The following is a 17126-nucleotide window of genomic DNA, read 5'->3' on the forward strand; positions in this document are numbered from 1 at the left end:
ATTACATCCTCGCGTATATCTTACTTTTCTCTGATCGATAGTAAATCTCGCAAAATTCCTGTGAAACTAACTTACAGAATGCACACAATTCCAACTGATTGAATTATTTCTCCGACAATTTGTATGAGTTATCGGATATCGTGCAGGAACAACGTAACACTTATGGATAGGTGTTGGAATAGCTGGAAAAAGTCTTTTCCACTGCAAAGGTGCTGCGTATTTCCATAGTTATGGAAAAAGTTTCTCTTGAAACTCTGAAGCATCCTTCCTTTGGAAAGGAGAGCGGAAGTCGCCGGTCATGCTTTCTATTCTTTCATGAACGTTATGAACACGTATAGTGGGGGGATTGTATCGCAGTGACCTTGAGCTGCTAACTGTTTCCAGCAAGCTATAGCAGCCGGATAAACGCGACACGATCTGTTCCACAGATACTCCTATCTCTCGAGACGCTGCGTCACGAAGGATGAGTGTGTACGAATGAATCGTCTAAGACGAGTATATTATGTCCTGGAAGATGGTCAGGCTTGGAGACCATTCAATGGATCCTGCGTGACTCATTGCCCTGATGGTTACGAGGATGCACTCGACGAGAACAATGTACGTAAAATATTCTCCTTTGTGTTCTCGTCCTTTACTTCGATCCCACCATACGATTAATTATTGTGTACCAACATTGCGATCAGATTGCGAGATCAAGGAAGGAAAACGGGAAGGTAAGGTATAGACCGGTCGCGTTGAACATTCGCTTCATATTTAATTCAACGCACGATGAGAAGAGAGAACGTTCGTTATTGTGGAACGCGCGCGGGTGTTAAAATACTAAATCGCCGATAGAATTATAAAACGATGAGATCTCTTGTTCTACTTGAAGAGATCAAGGGTGATGGTAATTGACAATTGTGGGCTGGCCGAAGATGATAGAGATACCAAGAAACTACGGTGTGATAACGTTCTACCGTCTGATCGAAGATGTGGCTTATGAGATTGTTCGAGTGTGAGTTTTTTTTTTTTTTTTTTATTTATTGTAAGTCAATCGTTCTCTGAACAGCTACAGTGCGGAAATAGAGGCAGATTTTAATTTACAAAGGAAATGTCAATAGGTCTTTGTGAGTTTCGGTCAGCTCGTAGATCGTTGTTAACTTAAGTTAATAGTAATTAAAATAAGAAATCAGTTAGATTCCTATAGCAAGTGTCTTCTACAAATGGTATCGATGTATTTCTGGTAACACATACCATTCATAACACTTGGTTCTAATTACAGATGACCACGTGTCGCGCTTGCGTGAACAGCTGCCGGAAGGTCGGCCACGGCGCTCTGATCCGCCACATCTCCGACGCCCAGAGCTTCCGTGGTATAACCGTAGTGAAAGGCGCGCTGGAGTTCCAAATTCGAAATGGAAATCCGAACATAATGAACGAACTAAGCGACGCATTCGGTCGAGTCGAAGAAATTACCGAGTACGTCAAGATCACACATTCGTTCCCCATTACCTCGTTGAATTTCTTCAAAAAGCTCAAGGTTATCAAGGGTGAGAAACTGGACATTAACAACGCCAGCCTATCCGTCTTGGACAATCCCAATCTGTCCAGCCTGTTCCCACCAGGGCAAGAAATCAGAATCGAAAATGGCCGACTCTTTTTCCATTACAATCCAAAGCTCTGCTTGTCCAAAATCATACAGTTCAGTCAAATGGTGAACATCACGAACTACACCGACCTGGAAATACAGCCGCAATCGAATGGCGAGAAAGTGGCTTGCGATATAGTGAATATAAATATCACGGTTAAAAATCTGGGACCCGATTACGCGGATTTGATGTGGGATAGTTACAAGCCACCGGAAGGGCAGCAGTTGCTCAGTTACCTGTTGAATTATATTGAGACGGAAAATCAGAACATCACGTACGAGATGAACGCTTGCGGGTGGAACAACACCTGGCAGATAGTCGACGTAGATATTCCTAAATGGAACACAACGGTTTCGAAGCATATCAGCAATCTGAAGCCCTACACTATGTACGCGGTATACGTAAAGACGTTCAACGCCAGGACCACCAAGTTCGTGGGACCAGTGGGTCAGTCGAGAATCATCTTCTTCAGGACGAAGAGCACCATTCCATCACCTCCGATGAACGCAGTATCTACTGCCTTGAGCGAGACTGAGATTCTAGTCAAGTGGGAACCGCCACTGTTCCCTAATGGGCCAATAGGATACTACATGGTCTCTAGCGTCATGATCTACGAAGACGAGAATCTAATCTCGTCCAGGGATTATTGCAACGATACGCTAGACAGTGAACTGGAATCCGAGGAAGTGGTGCCGGACGTAACCGTGAAGACGCCAGTGGTAAATCGGGTTTCGTGTTGCTCGAAGAGCACGAGCAGGAATATCGTCACGTCGAAGAAGTTCGAGATTTTCTGCCACGAGAACACGACTATCAGCTACATATCACCCGGCTGGAAGGACTACTGCGTGTACAACTCCTACAACACTGTGGACAATCAGTTCTACGAGCTGGCGAACAATTTGTCCACCCCTCGACCGGAAGAATCCAGCAGATTCGATGCATTCAAGTCCACGGGGAACGTGTTAGACAAGCACGCGGTCACGTACAACGTTAGCGGTCGAAACAATTCGTTCGTGATCAAGAATCTGCGCCATTACTCGCGCTACATCATCAGTATAGCCGCGTGCGGCGTCAAAGTCAACGAGTCGAATATGTGCTCATCGATTCAGTACACGAACACCCGAACGAGGAAGCGGAATCGTGCGGATGACGTGAAGAACGTGAAGGTGCAGGTGACTAACAACACCATCGTTGAGGTTTTTTGGGACCTGGTGAAAGATCCTAACGCCCTCACCGTTTCATACACCATCGAATACACCAACTTGGACGTGAAAGACGCGAAGAAGAGCACCGAGTGCATTCCACGAACTGGACGAAAAGATACCATCAACAGTTACTTGATCAAGAACCTGAGTCCTGGAAAATACAGTTTACGGATGAAGTCCACGTCGTTGGCCGGTGATGGTAACTTCTCGAACGTGGTGTATTTTTCCATAGGTCTGAGCAACACCACGCCCATCACGTTAATAGCGTTGTTCACGTTTGGTGTTCTGTCTATGGTATTCGTCATTTTACTCGTCGTTTTGAGGCATCATCAGAAGAGGAAGAAACAGGAAAGACTGATCGCCAGCGTAAACCCTGATTACATAGAAACAAAGTACGTGATCGACGAGTGGGAGGTACCCAGGGAAAGCGTGGAGATCTTGGAGGAACTTGGTTTGGGCAATTTTGGTATGGTGTATAGAGGAGTGTACGACAAAACTACGCCAGTGGCCATCAAAACGATTTCGAAGACGGCTAGTCAGAGGGAGAAGAACGAGTTCCTAAACGAAGCCTCGGTAATGAAGAACTTCTCGACTTTTCACATAATTAAGCTCATCGGCGTGGTATCCATCGAGAATCCCCCGTTCGTTATCATGGAACTAATGGAGAATGGAGATCTGAAGACCTATCTGCGTCGGATTCGCGATACCCATCTCGTGCCGGATGCCTGCAGAATTATGAGGATGGCGGCTGAGATAGCCGATGGCATGGCTTATTTGGAATCGAAGAAGTACGTTCATCGAGACTTAGCTGCGCGGAATTGCATGGTGTCGAAGAACTTGGTGTGCAAGATCGGTGACTTTGGCATGGCCAGAGACGTTTATGAAACGGACTACTACAAAATCGGTAGGAAAGGCCTTCTTCCGATCAGATGGATGGCACCGGAGAATCTATCAGACGGTGTGTTTACGTCAGATTCTGACGTCTGGTCGTTCGGTGTGGTTCTTTATGAGATTTTAACTCTCGCAGAGATTCCTTACCAAGGTTTCTCTAACGAGGAAGTGCTCAGCCATGTGTTGCACAAAGGGACTCTAAATATTCCACGTAATTGTCCCGAAAATATCCAGAAGATCATGGAGAAGTGTTTCAAGTGGCGACCAAACGACCGTCCCACGTTCATGGAGATCGTGTCAGAGCTGGAGCCGTTTCTTGGCCAAGATTTCTACGAGAAATCGTTCTACCACTCGATGGAAGGTGTGGAGAGCCGAAACTCGGGTATGAAGAAGCCCTATCATCACGCAGCTCCTATCAGATTTCATTGGGGCAACGAGACGGCCAGGTGGGTAAAGGAGTTCGAGGACAACGTGACGCTGTTGGATCAGACGAAAGCCGGCACCAGCAGGGGACGTATTTTTAAGAATGGCTTCCAGCATTTCGGTAATGTAGCCAACATGGAGGACGTACCCCTCGATCGATGAAGTTCTACGGTCAGTCTATAATAGCGAATTTTTCAATGACGTAAGTGTATTCGTCCGGGACAAGTCCCCGGCAAGTCACAAACTCGTTTAGGTACGATGTACAAAGGATACTCAGGGCAATGAAACGTAAACGAGGGCCCAACGAGTTCGGCAGACGGGAATAGGCAAGAATTTTTTTTCTGTCTCTTGCCAGCCTGACAAGTTCAGGACGACACTTGAAAAGATTCGTCTGTCGGTGCTCGTTGATTTCCAATTAGGACCTTAATGGCAACGAGCGACTAAGAATATCTTCACAGCTTTTTGTGCATACGTTCTTCGCTCTAACCGAGCGCTAATAGTATGCATAATGTTTAACTTAACCAAAAGCGTTTGAAGACAGAGTCCAATCAGACGCGATGTTTTTCTTTGATTTCTTTTGTTTTTCTTCTTAGAAAGCGTAACCAAAAGCTCTTAGCTCCTCGGCCATGCAAGCCTACGAACTTTGTTCATTCCTTGAAAGGATTATATTTCGTTTCGTCCTTTCACATGGATATTTCTTTCTGTTTCTCTTCTACTTTTTCTCTCTAGATTAGTAGATAATGTTTTAGGGACACGCGTTTTTTTTTTTTTTTTGTTAACTTGCAGTCTCCTGCCGCTCAAAGAACTGACTAATTATATGTGCTAGATACGAAGTTGCGTAGAGTTCGTAAGCCCAGGTACAATGAATTCTTTGTTGTTTGATACTCGTTGCATTTTCATCAACTCATTGTTCGAAACTGCCCTGTCTAAACTTGCCAAGTTTGGTGCTCGTCCAAGATCAAATTTTTGATTGTGTACATTTTTATAAAGGGAACATTACTGACTGTTAGTTATTAGATCCAGAAAAATAGACGGAAATAAAAGAGACTCAAGAGACTCCGAAGGAAAACATTTTTCTACAGATAACAGTAATTTGATTGTATGCTTCGATGCATAAACGACTGGAAATGCTGAGTAACAATGAATTCACTGTATTCACGCGCAGTTTTTGCGAAGAAGAAAGTGGAAGAAGACACATTCGCGTCGTAGGTACTTTCTTCGTCGACCGTTTCAAAACGACGCGACGACCGATCGAAAGTTCAAAGCTCATCGAATCGCGTTGTCGTGCTCCATTTGCCAAGTGGGACTCGATGTGTCAAGATTTATGGATGCTTATACATATCTATATCAACGTTCTATCAAGAGAGGAAGACTTAGCAATACCATGAATTAAAAAAAAAACTCCCTCTTTTTCACACTGTTGCAATACTCTAAGGTTCCAAAATTAAGCAGAGTTCGTTTCCATTTTTATACGAACGACGTCAGTCAGGTTTTCCGAAAAAAAAGAAAAAAAAACGGTGGACTAAAAATGCTATTCGCGAAACGATCTCTGGATCACCAAGAAAATCTGGCGGTGCAGCCAAACGGTAAAATAATTTGATTAGATATTACATCACCGCGACATATCGAATCCATTGATTTACTTTCTTTCTGACAGCAGAATCGTTGAAGAAATTGCAAAAGTTTGAAACAACATACCATTCGAACTCGTGCTACTGATCTCTTCTATTAAACAAACGAATTTACTTTCACTAAAATCTTATAAAATTTAGGAGGATGTATACATTGATTAATCACTTGCTAAATTCTATACTCGCAATCTGACAACAGAATGTTTCCAAAATTTAAGAAACTCTTACATTTTCCCTTTATTCGATTTATAAAGTCAACTGATGAAAATGCTCGAGCAATTTCCCTATATCCAGTTTTACGTCCATTCTGTGATCTTTTTCTAAATCCTATTCCCTTCCAGAAACTTCCGATTCATTCTGCGATTCGTTCCATCATGAAAGAACGATCGAAAAGAGAGGCAAAGAAGCAGCTGCACGGCGATGCACCGCCACCCCATTTCGTCCACGAATCGATCCCAGACTGTGTTCATAGGACAGAGTCGACCGGAAGCCGACAGAAAGAGAGAGGAGATAGAGATAGAGATTGAATAAAGGGGAGGGGGAAGGGAAGGGAAGGGAGGGGGGTAATTTAGGCGATCGTCGAGCGCTCGAGAATCCATAGACAGACACACTGATCCCCCTCCGCACGTACATAGTACACATATGCATACCAGAGTTCCTTGTTCAGACATACGTATATAGTTTACGCGAGTCGTGCCCGTGTGCGCGTGTACACATATTTTATTCGCGGAGGAAGATAATGGTTATACTTCCGGGGGCACATGCGCGCTAAGCCGCGTTTCCATCGTGCAACGTATACGTTGTTCTAGGTAAAAAAGAAAAGAAAGAAAAAAAAAAAGAAAACACTTGCAATAAGCATGCCAACAATCTTCTTGCAATAAGTACTGAATATAATTAAACGTATAAAGAATAGTTAAGCGTTGTAAGCGTGTATAGCGGCTTCGGTAAATGCCAAGGAAATCTAAGAGACAGAAAAAGAGTATATCTCTATTTTATTGTAATGATATATATATATATATACATACATACATATATATATATATATCATATATATATATATATACGAATATATATGTACACGTAATAGGCACACGTTCGGATAAGTATTTTTTCGGCTGCAGTATATATATATATATATATATTCACTCTTTGACCGATCGACATACACACTCGCAAGGGGAATGAAAGAAAAAGGGGACAGAAAGGTGTACGCGTATCATGGCGCACGAATACATTGGCGCAGGTACAGACAGAAGTTCCAGAGAGGCTTTTATCGACGGACGTTGCGAAAAGTCGTCCACCAGAAAGATTATGTTCTTTCCGGTTATTGAACGATAACAGTCTCCGTTTCCGATTTCTCGCTCTTTCATTATATCGAATGGAGACACGAATTGAGTCGGCCCGAGGTATTAAAATTCGAGTCCATTTCGTGAAAGAGAATTTATGATATGGTTATGTACTGGGTGTTCTTTCTTGTTGAGCTTGATCGTTTCGAATGGTCTGTAGTAGTATTAAATTTGTTTAGTACGCCAAAGTGGTAGTAGTTTCGTACGTATCTTCTTTCTTTTTTTTTTTTTTTTTTTTTCGAACGTCATTTGATTTCCTTTTCTGCTTTTCTGTAGAAGTCGCAGACGCTCGCGAGACATAGGTGATCGATGCAAAATCTCTGACAAAGCCTACACGTTCTCGCACACAGTATTAATGTACACTTACATCGTTGCATCGATTAAGAATGGTAACACGGAGTAATCACGATTTTATCAGCATTGCATAACGCTTAAAGCAATCGAAAGAAACCATAAGTTTTCATTTCTTGAGTATTTTCACTATATAACGATATTCATTGAAATTCTCTCGTATATTTATCATAAAAGTGTATTACGGTGGCGCGAATAATTTTTTAAACGTTCATGCGAATCGATAAAAATTGAACACCTTGTACGTACCGTATCATGCATTGCAACCTTTCGTTTACCTGGATCAACTTCACACGCAGATAAAAGAGTATATATATTATAAATATATCATATGTTATTATTACTATTATTACTATTATTATTATTATTATTATAATTTCTATGTTTATACATATATGTAAATATTTAACTTATTTTTATTTTATATTCGATTCGCGAGCGTAGCTCGTGTCCCGTTATTACTAATTCTAATCGTTTGCTAGCGCACGCATAGAAGTTCCTTTAATTTAGCAATATATGTCGTTCGATTTCGTCAAATATTTACCGTAATGTATCCGTGCTAGCTTTAACATTAACGATAGCGATTTGAAAAACGGAGAATAAGGATGCACATAGTCGGAAGTCTGACCTGCGCGAATACCATGTACCTTCTCGTTCTTTTTCGTTTTCTATTTTAACCCTTAACGGTTGTCATACACGGACGTTCGTTCACCGCAGCACATCTTTCTTTAACTAAAAAGTTCACCAAGTCAAACAAACTGGACTAAACGTATTATTATCGTTCAACGTTAGACGAATAGTTCGCAGCAGTTAGTTCAGTAGTATTATGTATTGCAGCACGATGATATTAAGATAAAGCGGGCTAGAGTGAAATTTCACTCGCCGTAGCCTTCAAAAAGGATAGATAGACATTTAAACCGACGAAGCGGTTTTAAACGGGGAAAATATTTGACAAACGAAAGTGCGTGGTAAATTAATTTTACCATAAACTACCCTACGATTAGCAGTCAGGCAGGTATTACGTAGGATAAAACGTTACTAAAAGAGTAATAACGATATGAGATAGTCGTGTTTTATCGTTGAGATATTCGATCTTCGCGGTTTAATATCTTCGCCAACACAGATATACGAGATTCTAAAAGCATAGAACTTTCTTCGTTTTAAGATTAAACCGTGCAACCGTGTGAATAATCTCTTGAAGGAATAGAGAACAGTCGAATGGAAACAAGCAATCTTACTTACGATTAGTTAGGAAGCATCGCGAACACGTTATGTACCCTAATGGCCGATCACAATGAGTTTGCCCCGTTGTTGCAACCATTTCTAAACTATTCCGTCTTTATCTTCTCGACCTATGTGCATACGGTTCTATCGATACGCTGTTATTTACTGAAAACCGTTCTAATTTGGAAACATTTGAATTAACTAGTTGCGAATTGATTCAGTTGCTTAAATTAAACTAAATTTTCCTTGCGCCAATCTTTGATGAGATTAAGCATCGGATGTTATTAAAACCGCTGACAACTATAATCGACAATTAGAAAAATTTAATTGGATGAAAGAATGAGTTAGAGAACGAAGCAGGATTAAGATGTGTTTGTTAATGAACAAATTTATTTGATTACAGCGATACCGGTGTTCAGATAAGGCAATATTCAGTAAATAACGCGTACAGGAGAATCCTTGAAATCGAGTCCTGAGATGTTCACCATCGCACACGTTGTATATATTATTGTGTAACAAATAGTGATAATAATGTTAACATAACGATTCGTATCCGGATAGAACGATGTAGGAACGATGTTGGCTCGATATTCCTTGAAATTTCGATAATTAGACGAATCATAGACCAATAAATAATAGAGGATAAATGTTTAAATTCGCGGCATTGTATATACTAGGGTGTCCTAAAATATTTGGTCAAATGAAATGGGATTTGAACGAACGACGACGTGTAACGAAAAAATTGATTTTGAAGTTTCGATCGCATGCGATATTGAAAAATATTTTTCATATTATAAAAAAATGTTTTTTCATATCTCCGGGAGATCTTTATCTTTTATTTACTATGAATTTTCACGTTTTTTTAAGAACTAGTAAGGTAGAAAGATTTCAATTTAAAGATTCTAAAATAAATTGGAATATTCTGAGCTTGTCGAACGTTGTCTACGTTGATAAAAAAAAAAAAAAAAAGAGACCAATGCGATCGAAATTGTAGAAATAATATTTTATTCCTCGTTGTTGATCCTCGAATCCATTTTCTCTCATATTTTACTGCATATTTTTCGATGCTACGTTTGAAACGTTAATCCACGTACTAATTCCACTAAATTCTTCAGGAAGAGTCTTTTTCTCTCTTTCTCTCTTTTTCATTGTGTTCCATGATATCGACAATGTGTATAATGATATTAAAAGCGACGAAGAAGAAACTAAAGAAGTAAAAAGAAAAAAAATGTGTAAAAACGAAATTAAAATTTTGCCACTAAAATATGCTAATGAGAAAGAGAGACTGGAAACTGTATAATAATATTCTCGAAAATCAAAATATTCTAATGGGCATTAATCGTGTGTATTTATCGTGAGCCTCGTGTTTGAATAATAAACGACTATTTTTTACGCGTTGCAATAAGTAGAAATTTAAAAATCGTGTAAATAAAAGAGAATAAACGTTTCGAATAACTAGAAGAGGAAGAGAGAGAGAGAGAGAGAAAAACTTGTATCGAATCAACGTTTGTGGAAAGTAAGTAAATAAATGAATAAGAGAAAAATATAGAACCCTTAGGGTGTATATGAACTAAAATTAAAAAATTAATTAAAAGGGAAAGGGAATATCGAAAATCGAATACCGGGCCAACGCATAAAAGACTAAAAAAAAAAAAAAAAGAAAAAAAAAGCAGTGAACTACGTTCTATGTGGGTGATCGATTTTATTAAAGTATTTATTATTGCCGCCTAGTGCCTGAAGGCAGGAAATCGTTTCGCGTGCATTTCCCGATACGTGGAAGCACGTGTTTCCATCAGGAAACGCGCGAGGGGAAGAGTTTTTCGTTGATGCAGGTGATCAGTGCCGTAACTAGAACTAACTTCCTTAACGAGTCGTTAACAGCACTATTACTGAATTGTTGAATCATTAAACGAAGGATCTACGATCTTGATCTATTAAACTCTAGGCAGTGGAACGATTTATAAAAATTACATGAACGCGACTTTAACGAAGGTGAATTAAACTATATTATAATAATAAATACTTCGCAAATGTTTGCTATGCGATTCAAAGATACGAAAAGTATTTCTATGATATTCTTCTATCGATTAATCGTACGGTATTTTTATTGGAACACGAGCGAGTAATTGATTAATTAATTAATAATGCCATTTATATCTAACAATCCTCCTTCAATTTCTTCAAATTTCATTCTTTCAAACGTCGATGAAAAACACATTAGTCAAATTCTTGGCACGTTCTTTCCGTCGTTAAGGAAATGTTAGATTTAAATAGCGTAAATCGTCTGGCACCTCTCGATAGGTTAATCCGAGTCCTTTTCGTTTCGATCTAGTACACACGCCACTTTCTATCTATCAGATATTAGATCACATTCTTTGAAATAGACTGGAAAAACAATCAGGTGCGAAGTAAAGTAGCGAAAGGTAATAAGACTAAATAAAAAAAGAAGAAAAAAAGATGGTAGATAGAGGTTCACAGTGCGGTCCAGTGCCACTGATCGCTTTCACACGACCTATACAACTTTCGATGTACATATTGGATTGGCAACTAAGCGATTGCGGGTTCTGTCAATACCGTCTAATGACAAAATCCGCAATCACTTAGTTGCCAACCCGATATGTCGTGTTTTCTGGCGTTAATTTATCGAATGTTAGAATGTTAGAATGTTAGAATGTTAGAATGTTAGAATGTGGTCCAATCGCGCATTACGTTTGCGATACGCATCTGTATCGGTTCTCGTGTACATAAATAGATTTTCTGGATCTAGATTTAGTAACTATGAACAGGGTGAGCACAAGCCTAGCTTGTCGAGTCTGTCGACGAACGATCAGTCAAGTAAAAGAAATTTCTTAATTCGTTTCGCAGGCAAATATCCTAATTTAGTGAGCAGCACTGAAACGTAGACACACACACGCTACGAAGCGTGCGCGCAGCACCTTAGTTGCCTATATTAAGTAATCATAGACGGTTAATTAGCGTGAGGATGAATTTCCGTGAAGTGTCCCACGGTGAACCAGGTTCAGAAGGCGTCGTTCGACGCTTTAAATCGATAAATTAGTCGTAAAAGAGGCGAAGCAACATCGGGCGTGAGTCGTGCTGGTTGCTCTGATGACTTTCGTTTAAATCTCACCGACTGCACTGCTTCCTGAATGTACAGGGTGTTTAGGAGAAAAGCTCCAAGATTTTTCTCACTCGTATCATTCATTCGGACGAATAATTTGCTAAATTATCTTCGATACGACTTGTTCCTTTGCAAGAAATGTTTATTTTTTTATAGGCAATTGTATACTTCGACAAAATACTCATACGTGTACTATAAATCCACTAAATCCGATCATTGGATATTTACGAACAGTAACGTTAACTCGCTCATCAATCGCGCGAATGTCGCATCGAAGTTAGAGAAAGAAGTTATACTTGGAGATATTACTTGGCAAAGAGAAAAGAAAGTTCCTTGCTTTTCTATCATTTTTTCTGATATTAACGATAATCTATAATTACGATACCATGTTGTTTCCTCTTACGTACTCTTTGTTCCATATACTCGTATTCTCAGATCGTTTCTTTCCTTCTTTGAGTATTATACCGATCAGACGTGTTCTATTCTTCTCGGTGAGTAAAATATTTCGTCGAAATAATTTCATTAATGACATTAACGTCTTGGATCCTTATTTTTCTTTTCCACGCTCTATAGCAACGTATACGGTCTTGTTGATTCAGTATTTTTCTTTTTGCTACTTGGTTTTATAGGGTCGTTTTCCTTTTTCTCTGAACGTGGCGCTTGGCCGTTGTTCATCGAACGAAACTGATTAAACGACAGGCCACTTCGGAATTTGTGATAGTTCTAGTTACGGTACTAGTTGTAAGCGTTCATATAGTATGTATAGGGTGCGCGAATGTACGCACAAGAAAAAATTCGCGCCGCGTCTAGTAGAATTTCAATGGACTGACACCGAAGATTTAGTTTTTAAATTGTATAGGTATATCGCGCCTCAAATATTCCTTCGTTCGAACGACTGGCCTTCGATAGAGAAATATTCGCGGTAATTACGAGTATCGTAAGAACCTTTGCAACCGCCTGTGCATAGTTCCGGCGGTCTTCACTTTCGATGTGTTTTTTTTTCTAAAATTGAAGCGCCACTTCTTCTGAAAAAAGCGTGATCTGGGAATCGGAAGAGGAAATTATGTTTCAGTTCCGAGTGTCAAATAACATTATCTATAGATATAAATCGTTGAATGTTCTTTGGTTTCTTCGAGATTAAGAGCGAGCATAATCGTTAGTTATGTTAGTTAGAGTTTGGATCGAATCCAAAAGCTTTGATCAATTTCTCATTTTCTTGATATCCGTTGAAATGTTAAATGTAAGATAAACGATTATACGTATGGTTTTGTTTAACGCGTAAAATCACCAAGATTGTTCGATCGATCGACGTTCGATTTATGTTTAACCGTAAAAGTAATTTTCTTTTTTTAAGATTCGTTCCAACGCCTTCTTCAGGTTTCGTTAGGTTCTTTTTCAAACATCTTCGTATAAATAGATTCCTAATAAAAAAAATTACGTAAAACGAATACTGCCTAAGCACGATCAAACTATATAAATATACAAGCAAGAAACCATAGAAAATAATTTCTATCGTCTCAAGGTACTAGGAGCAATAAAAAAAGGTACAACGTAAAAATTAACTTAGAGAAGTTTAACGAGATAAGATTCGAAATCCAAGATTCCTGGATCGCGAATAGCCTGCAAGACTAAACTTATTATAATACAGCTTGAACTCGGAAATCAGAAAGAGAAAAGGATAATTGAGAGGCTGTGAAAAGAAAAGTATTATGTACGGTACTATGGAAACTATACTATCTATGTACCGTTTTTCGTAAACGTTTAGACACCAATACGTTACGAATAAATAAGAAAATTTACACCGATAAATATCGTATAATAGTTTAAATATAAACAATTTGATTAGTCCGATCTGAAACTTCTTTTTTTCATTAGTTTATATTTCTTTTTGATAAAATTCACGTTTTTCCATCATCGAATCCCTCAATTATCCTTATGGAAATAATCGATCGAAGGAAAATGTTAACGTTAATTTCCGATCGATTTCCGGCGTATTTTTATGCAGACTGCTCGGATATTTAAGATTCTTCTACTCATCTATCACACGTAACCAAAAGCAACAGGAAACTTCAATTTTCTCGATATACAGAAAAGAAAAAGGGGAAAAAGAACTCGAGGTGCATAGTCCTATATTTTATACAGACCTTGTTACCTTAAGTATATAATATCGATAATAAACAGCATGTATACGCGTATAACGATTCACCGAACTATACTATATCGTATCGTTATACGATAAAAACTATAAAACGTTATAGATATAACGATCTAACGAATACCTATATACGTAATTTCCTTTTCTTCGCCTTTTCTTCTTTTTTCCTTTTAAGGATCGTGTACAATCGGAGCACAGGTGTTCGTTTTTTTTTCTAATTAATTATTCGATATTCGTTTTTTTTTTTTTATTTATGATCGTTAAACATAGAAGTTAAGAAGCTATTCCTCTAGCAACGAATTATTTTGCTCGCTCAGTGGATCATCGAGTTTATTACTCGTTAAATAGGAAATAAGAGCGACATCGTGAAAAGTAAAATATCGCTATGATACAGCATGCTACTTGCGATTTTATCGCGCGTGATTTTTCGTTCACACATTTCTCGAAGCAATAGAAAGCAACGATGGTTGCAAAAATAGTTTCGTATGGAATGCAAGGGATGTTTCTGTCTTCTGCGAAAAAGAGGAATTTGTTTTTCTTTTGGTTTGAAAGTGCGCGTCGAGGCGTGTGCCGTGTTCAGGCAGAAGAATCTCACGAATTGAACAACCCGTTTTCAACTTCGTAGCACTTTCGTTAATTCGTAAGAATTGTCACATATCCGCCACAACGTCAGCCGCCAATTTGTCGTCAATAGTCATCCGAGACATTGACTAGATCGCCCGTGTTAAACTGCATTTAAAAAATGAATATTCATATATATAAATAAATATATTGTTCGTGAAATCCATTCGGAAGATTTTAAATCATTAGTAACTTTGTGCTTCGTACATTTTCACATTGTATAGAACACAGTGAGAAATGTAACTAAATCGATAAGTCTAATGTTTCCGTTCTTTTTTTTTTCTTTTTTTTAATCTAATTTAAAAGAAATTGTTTTAATGAATTTTATTTATTTAAAAAATCACGTTATACGAAATTGAGTCAGAAATTTGTCGAATGACATTTGAACAATTATTCGTGAACGATAAAAGCTTTCCCCGAGGGCGCTTGATCCTTAATTAATAGATAATCATAATTTATTATTTATCCCGTATGGGTGAATCCTCCCAAACGTTCCCCCTCGGTTTTTCGAAAGGTTTCGCGATTCCAGCGTAACCCATTATCCGTCAGAATTGTTGGAAATGTATATTTACGACATGAGATATCGCCTAACTGTGTTGCAATTTTCTCAAATGAAAAAAATAAAATAGAATCGAACGATCGATAGAGGAAAAGTTATATAGAACTGACGGATAATGGGTGAAGATTTCATTGAAATTCTGAGGATAATATCGAAGAGATGAGCCGGAGAACGCGAGGAGAAACCAAAATCCAGACCTTTCCATAAGAAACGTTATTCCTAATCAAAAAATCCTGCCATACCGTGTCTTCCAAGACAGAGATTATTGAATAGCGAATTAGTTTAGTATTTATACACGGTTTTACGCCGCTATCTGTGTTGCGAACTCGCCCAAATCGACTAATTATTATCGATGAATGGATATTATAGAAACTGATCACATTCCGATACATGGGAATAACATTGGAATTATTATTCTAATTTTGATAATATCATTGTACCGAATTTATAAAAAAAATATCTCGTGTCACGACGCTCAAACTTTTACATATATTTCGATCTTCCTCTCGTTTTAATAGAAGATGGGATTTATAACGTTTTAGAAAGATGTTCGACGTAAAATTCAAATGATAAACCGTGCATACCGATAAGAATCTCTTTCATATTTTACTAGAAATTGACTTTTTTTCTTCGAGTGAAATTGTAACAATCACATTGTCGATAATCAATCACGCAAAACTATTGTCTCGCGCGTAGATCATTTAAACGATGAGTTTACTGGATACGAGGAACGTTGTAGGAAAGAAATAACGAATAATAATAATAATAATTATGGGCTAGCAATATTCGATAACGATGAAAAACCGTACCCCTGTAATCCGAAATAAGTTAAGTTGTCGTTTTATCCTGTTAAAGAAGAAAAAGTAGCGAACGTGCGAGCATTGAGATGAATGAAAGAAATAAGTCTGATTGCCTGTGAGGTGAAAGAAGTAACGCGCGAATATTTTACGACGCGGAAAGAAAGAGTCGGCGAACGTCGTTGTCAACTTTCTTACGGCGAAAACGATGATGCACGCGCACGCGTAAAAAGAACATGTTTTTACACTGTGTAAGATACGAGTTTTAACGATTGTGTAAGAAAAAAAGGTTCTATCCGGGGAAAAAATTGGCGGTGGTGTGAAGAAAAAACCAGAGACATCGAAGATAAAATTGTTCTGAAATAATTATGATACGATTAATGAGAACACTGCACCACGATTACTTGCGACACTCGATGTGTATTTAAAAAATAAGTCCTTCTTTTCACGAGTTGTATCGGCTGAGAATCTAATTTGGTACAGAAAAATCAAACACTATATCGTTTGTTGCTATATGTGTTCGAAAGACGGTTATTATTGTTCTTGTGGTCAAGATACGAGAATCTAATATAAAATTGTTTTAAAATGAAAAAGAGATGTATAAGAAATCCGAACGTTTCGTATGATATTCCCTAAAATGCATCACATACATACAAGATCGTGAAATTTCTAATTTTATCGGTAATCTGCCCTTTACTAACTTATTTGCGTACTTTCGTTTCGAGTTTCAACGTGAAACTCGTTCGATTTCTTCGATATCTCCTGTTAATACCCCTTGCCGGACCCGCCACACCTAATCACACAAATGTACATACTTATATTGCACTAATTTTAGTATTGCCGCTGAGTATTATAACTAGTCACATAAGCCAAAAGTTTGTTACTCTCGCAAAGTTTTCTTTTTTCTCAGTTTTGTAATAAAGGAGGATGAGTAAAGTCCTTAAATTGAACTTACGCGTTATTCACAATCCCACCCTTATGTTTCCTATTTCTGAAATTTTTTTTATGTTAAAAAGTACAAAATTTAAGTAGACAGAGTGAAAAATTAACAGTGGAAAGCAAATAGAGTAAATATCAGTTTTAAGTCGTACAAATTTATTTTGAATATAATTTCAAATAAGTAATTATTTAATAGTTAAACGAATAATTTCAAATAAAAACTATCATTAGTTTT

General features: G+C 38.2%; 1 protein-coding gene and 1 long non-coding RNA gene across 10 annotated transcripts in view; one reads left to right on the forward strand and one right to left on the reverse strand.

The window, feature by feature from the left end:
- LOC100744431 (insulin-like peptide receptor) overlaps positions 1 to 16902 on the forward strand; it is a 43820-nt gene extending 26918 nt beyond the window's left edge. For 7 of the 9 annotated variants that reach the window (XM_033320535.1, XM_033320641.1, XM_033320608.1 and 4 more), the window contains 3 exons: positions 429 to 597; positions 684 to 713; positions 1262 to 16902. In XM_033320535.1, coding sequence (XP_033176426.1) covers positions 429 to 597; positions 684 to 713; positions 1262 to 4309 — 3247 coding nt within the window. In that variant the 3' untranslated portion in view covers positions 4310 to 16902. The remainder of the gene's footprint in view (positions 1 to 428; positions 598 to 683; positions 714 to 1261) is intronic. The other 2 variants (XM_033320654.1, XM_033320673.1) reach the window with 1 other exon arrangement.
- The window catches only part of LOC117152218, a 77971-nt gene that overhangs the window by 60136 nt on the left and 709 nt on the right, over positions 1 to 17126 (reverse strand). The gene's annotated exons all lie outside the window — the stretch shown is intronic.

This window comes from Bombus impatiens, unplaced genomic scaffold (genome assembly GCF_000188095.3).
Source record: "Bombus impatiens unplaced genomic scaffold, BIMP_2.2 scf_0010, whole genome shotgun sequence".
Lineage (NCBI taxonomy): Eukaryota > Metazoa > Arthropoda > Insecta > Hymenoptera > Apidae > Bombus > Bombus impatiens.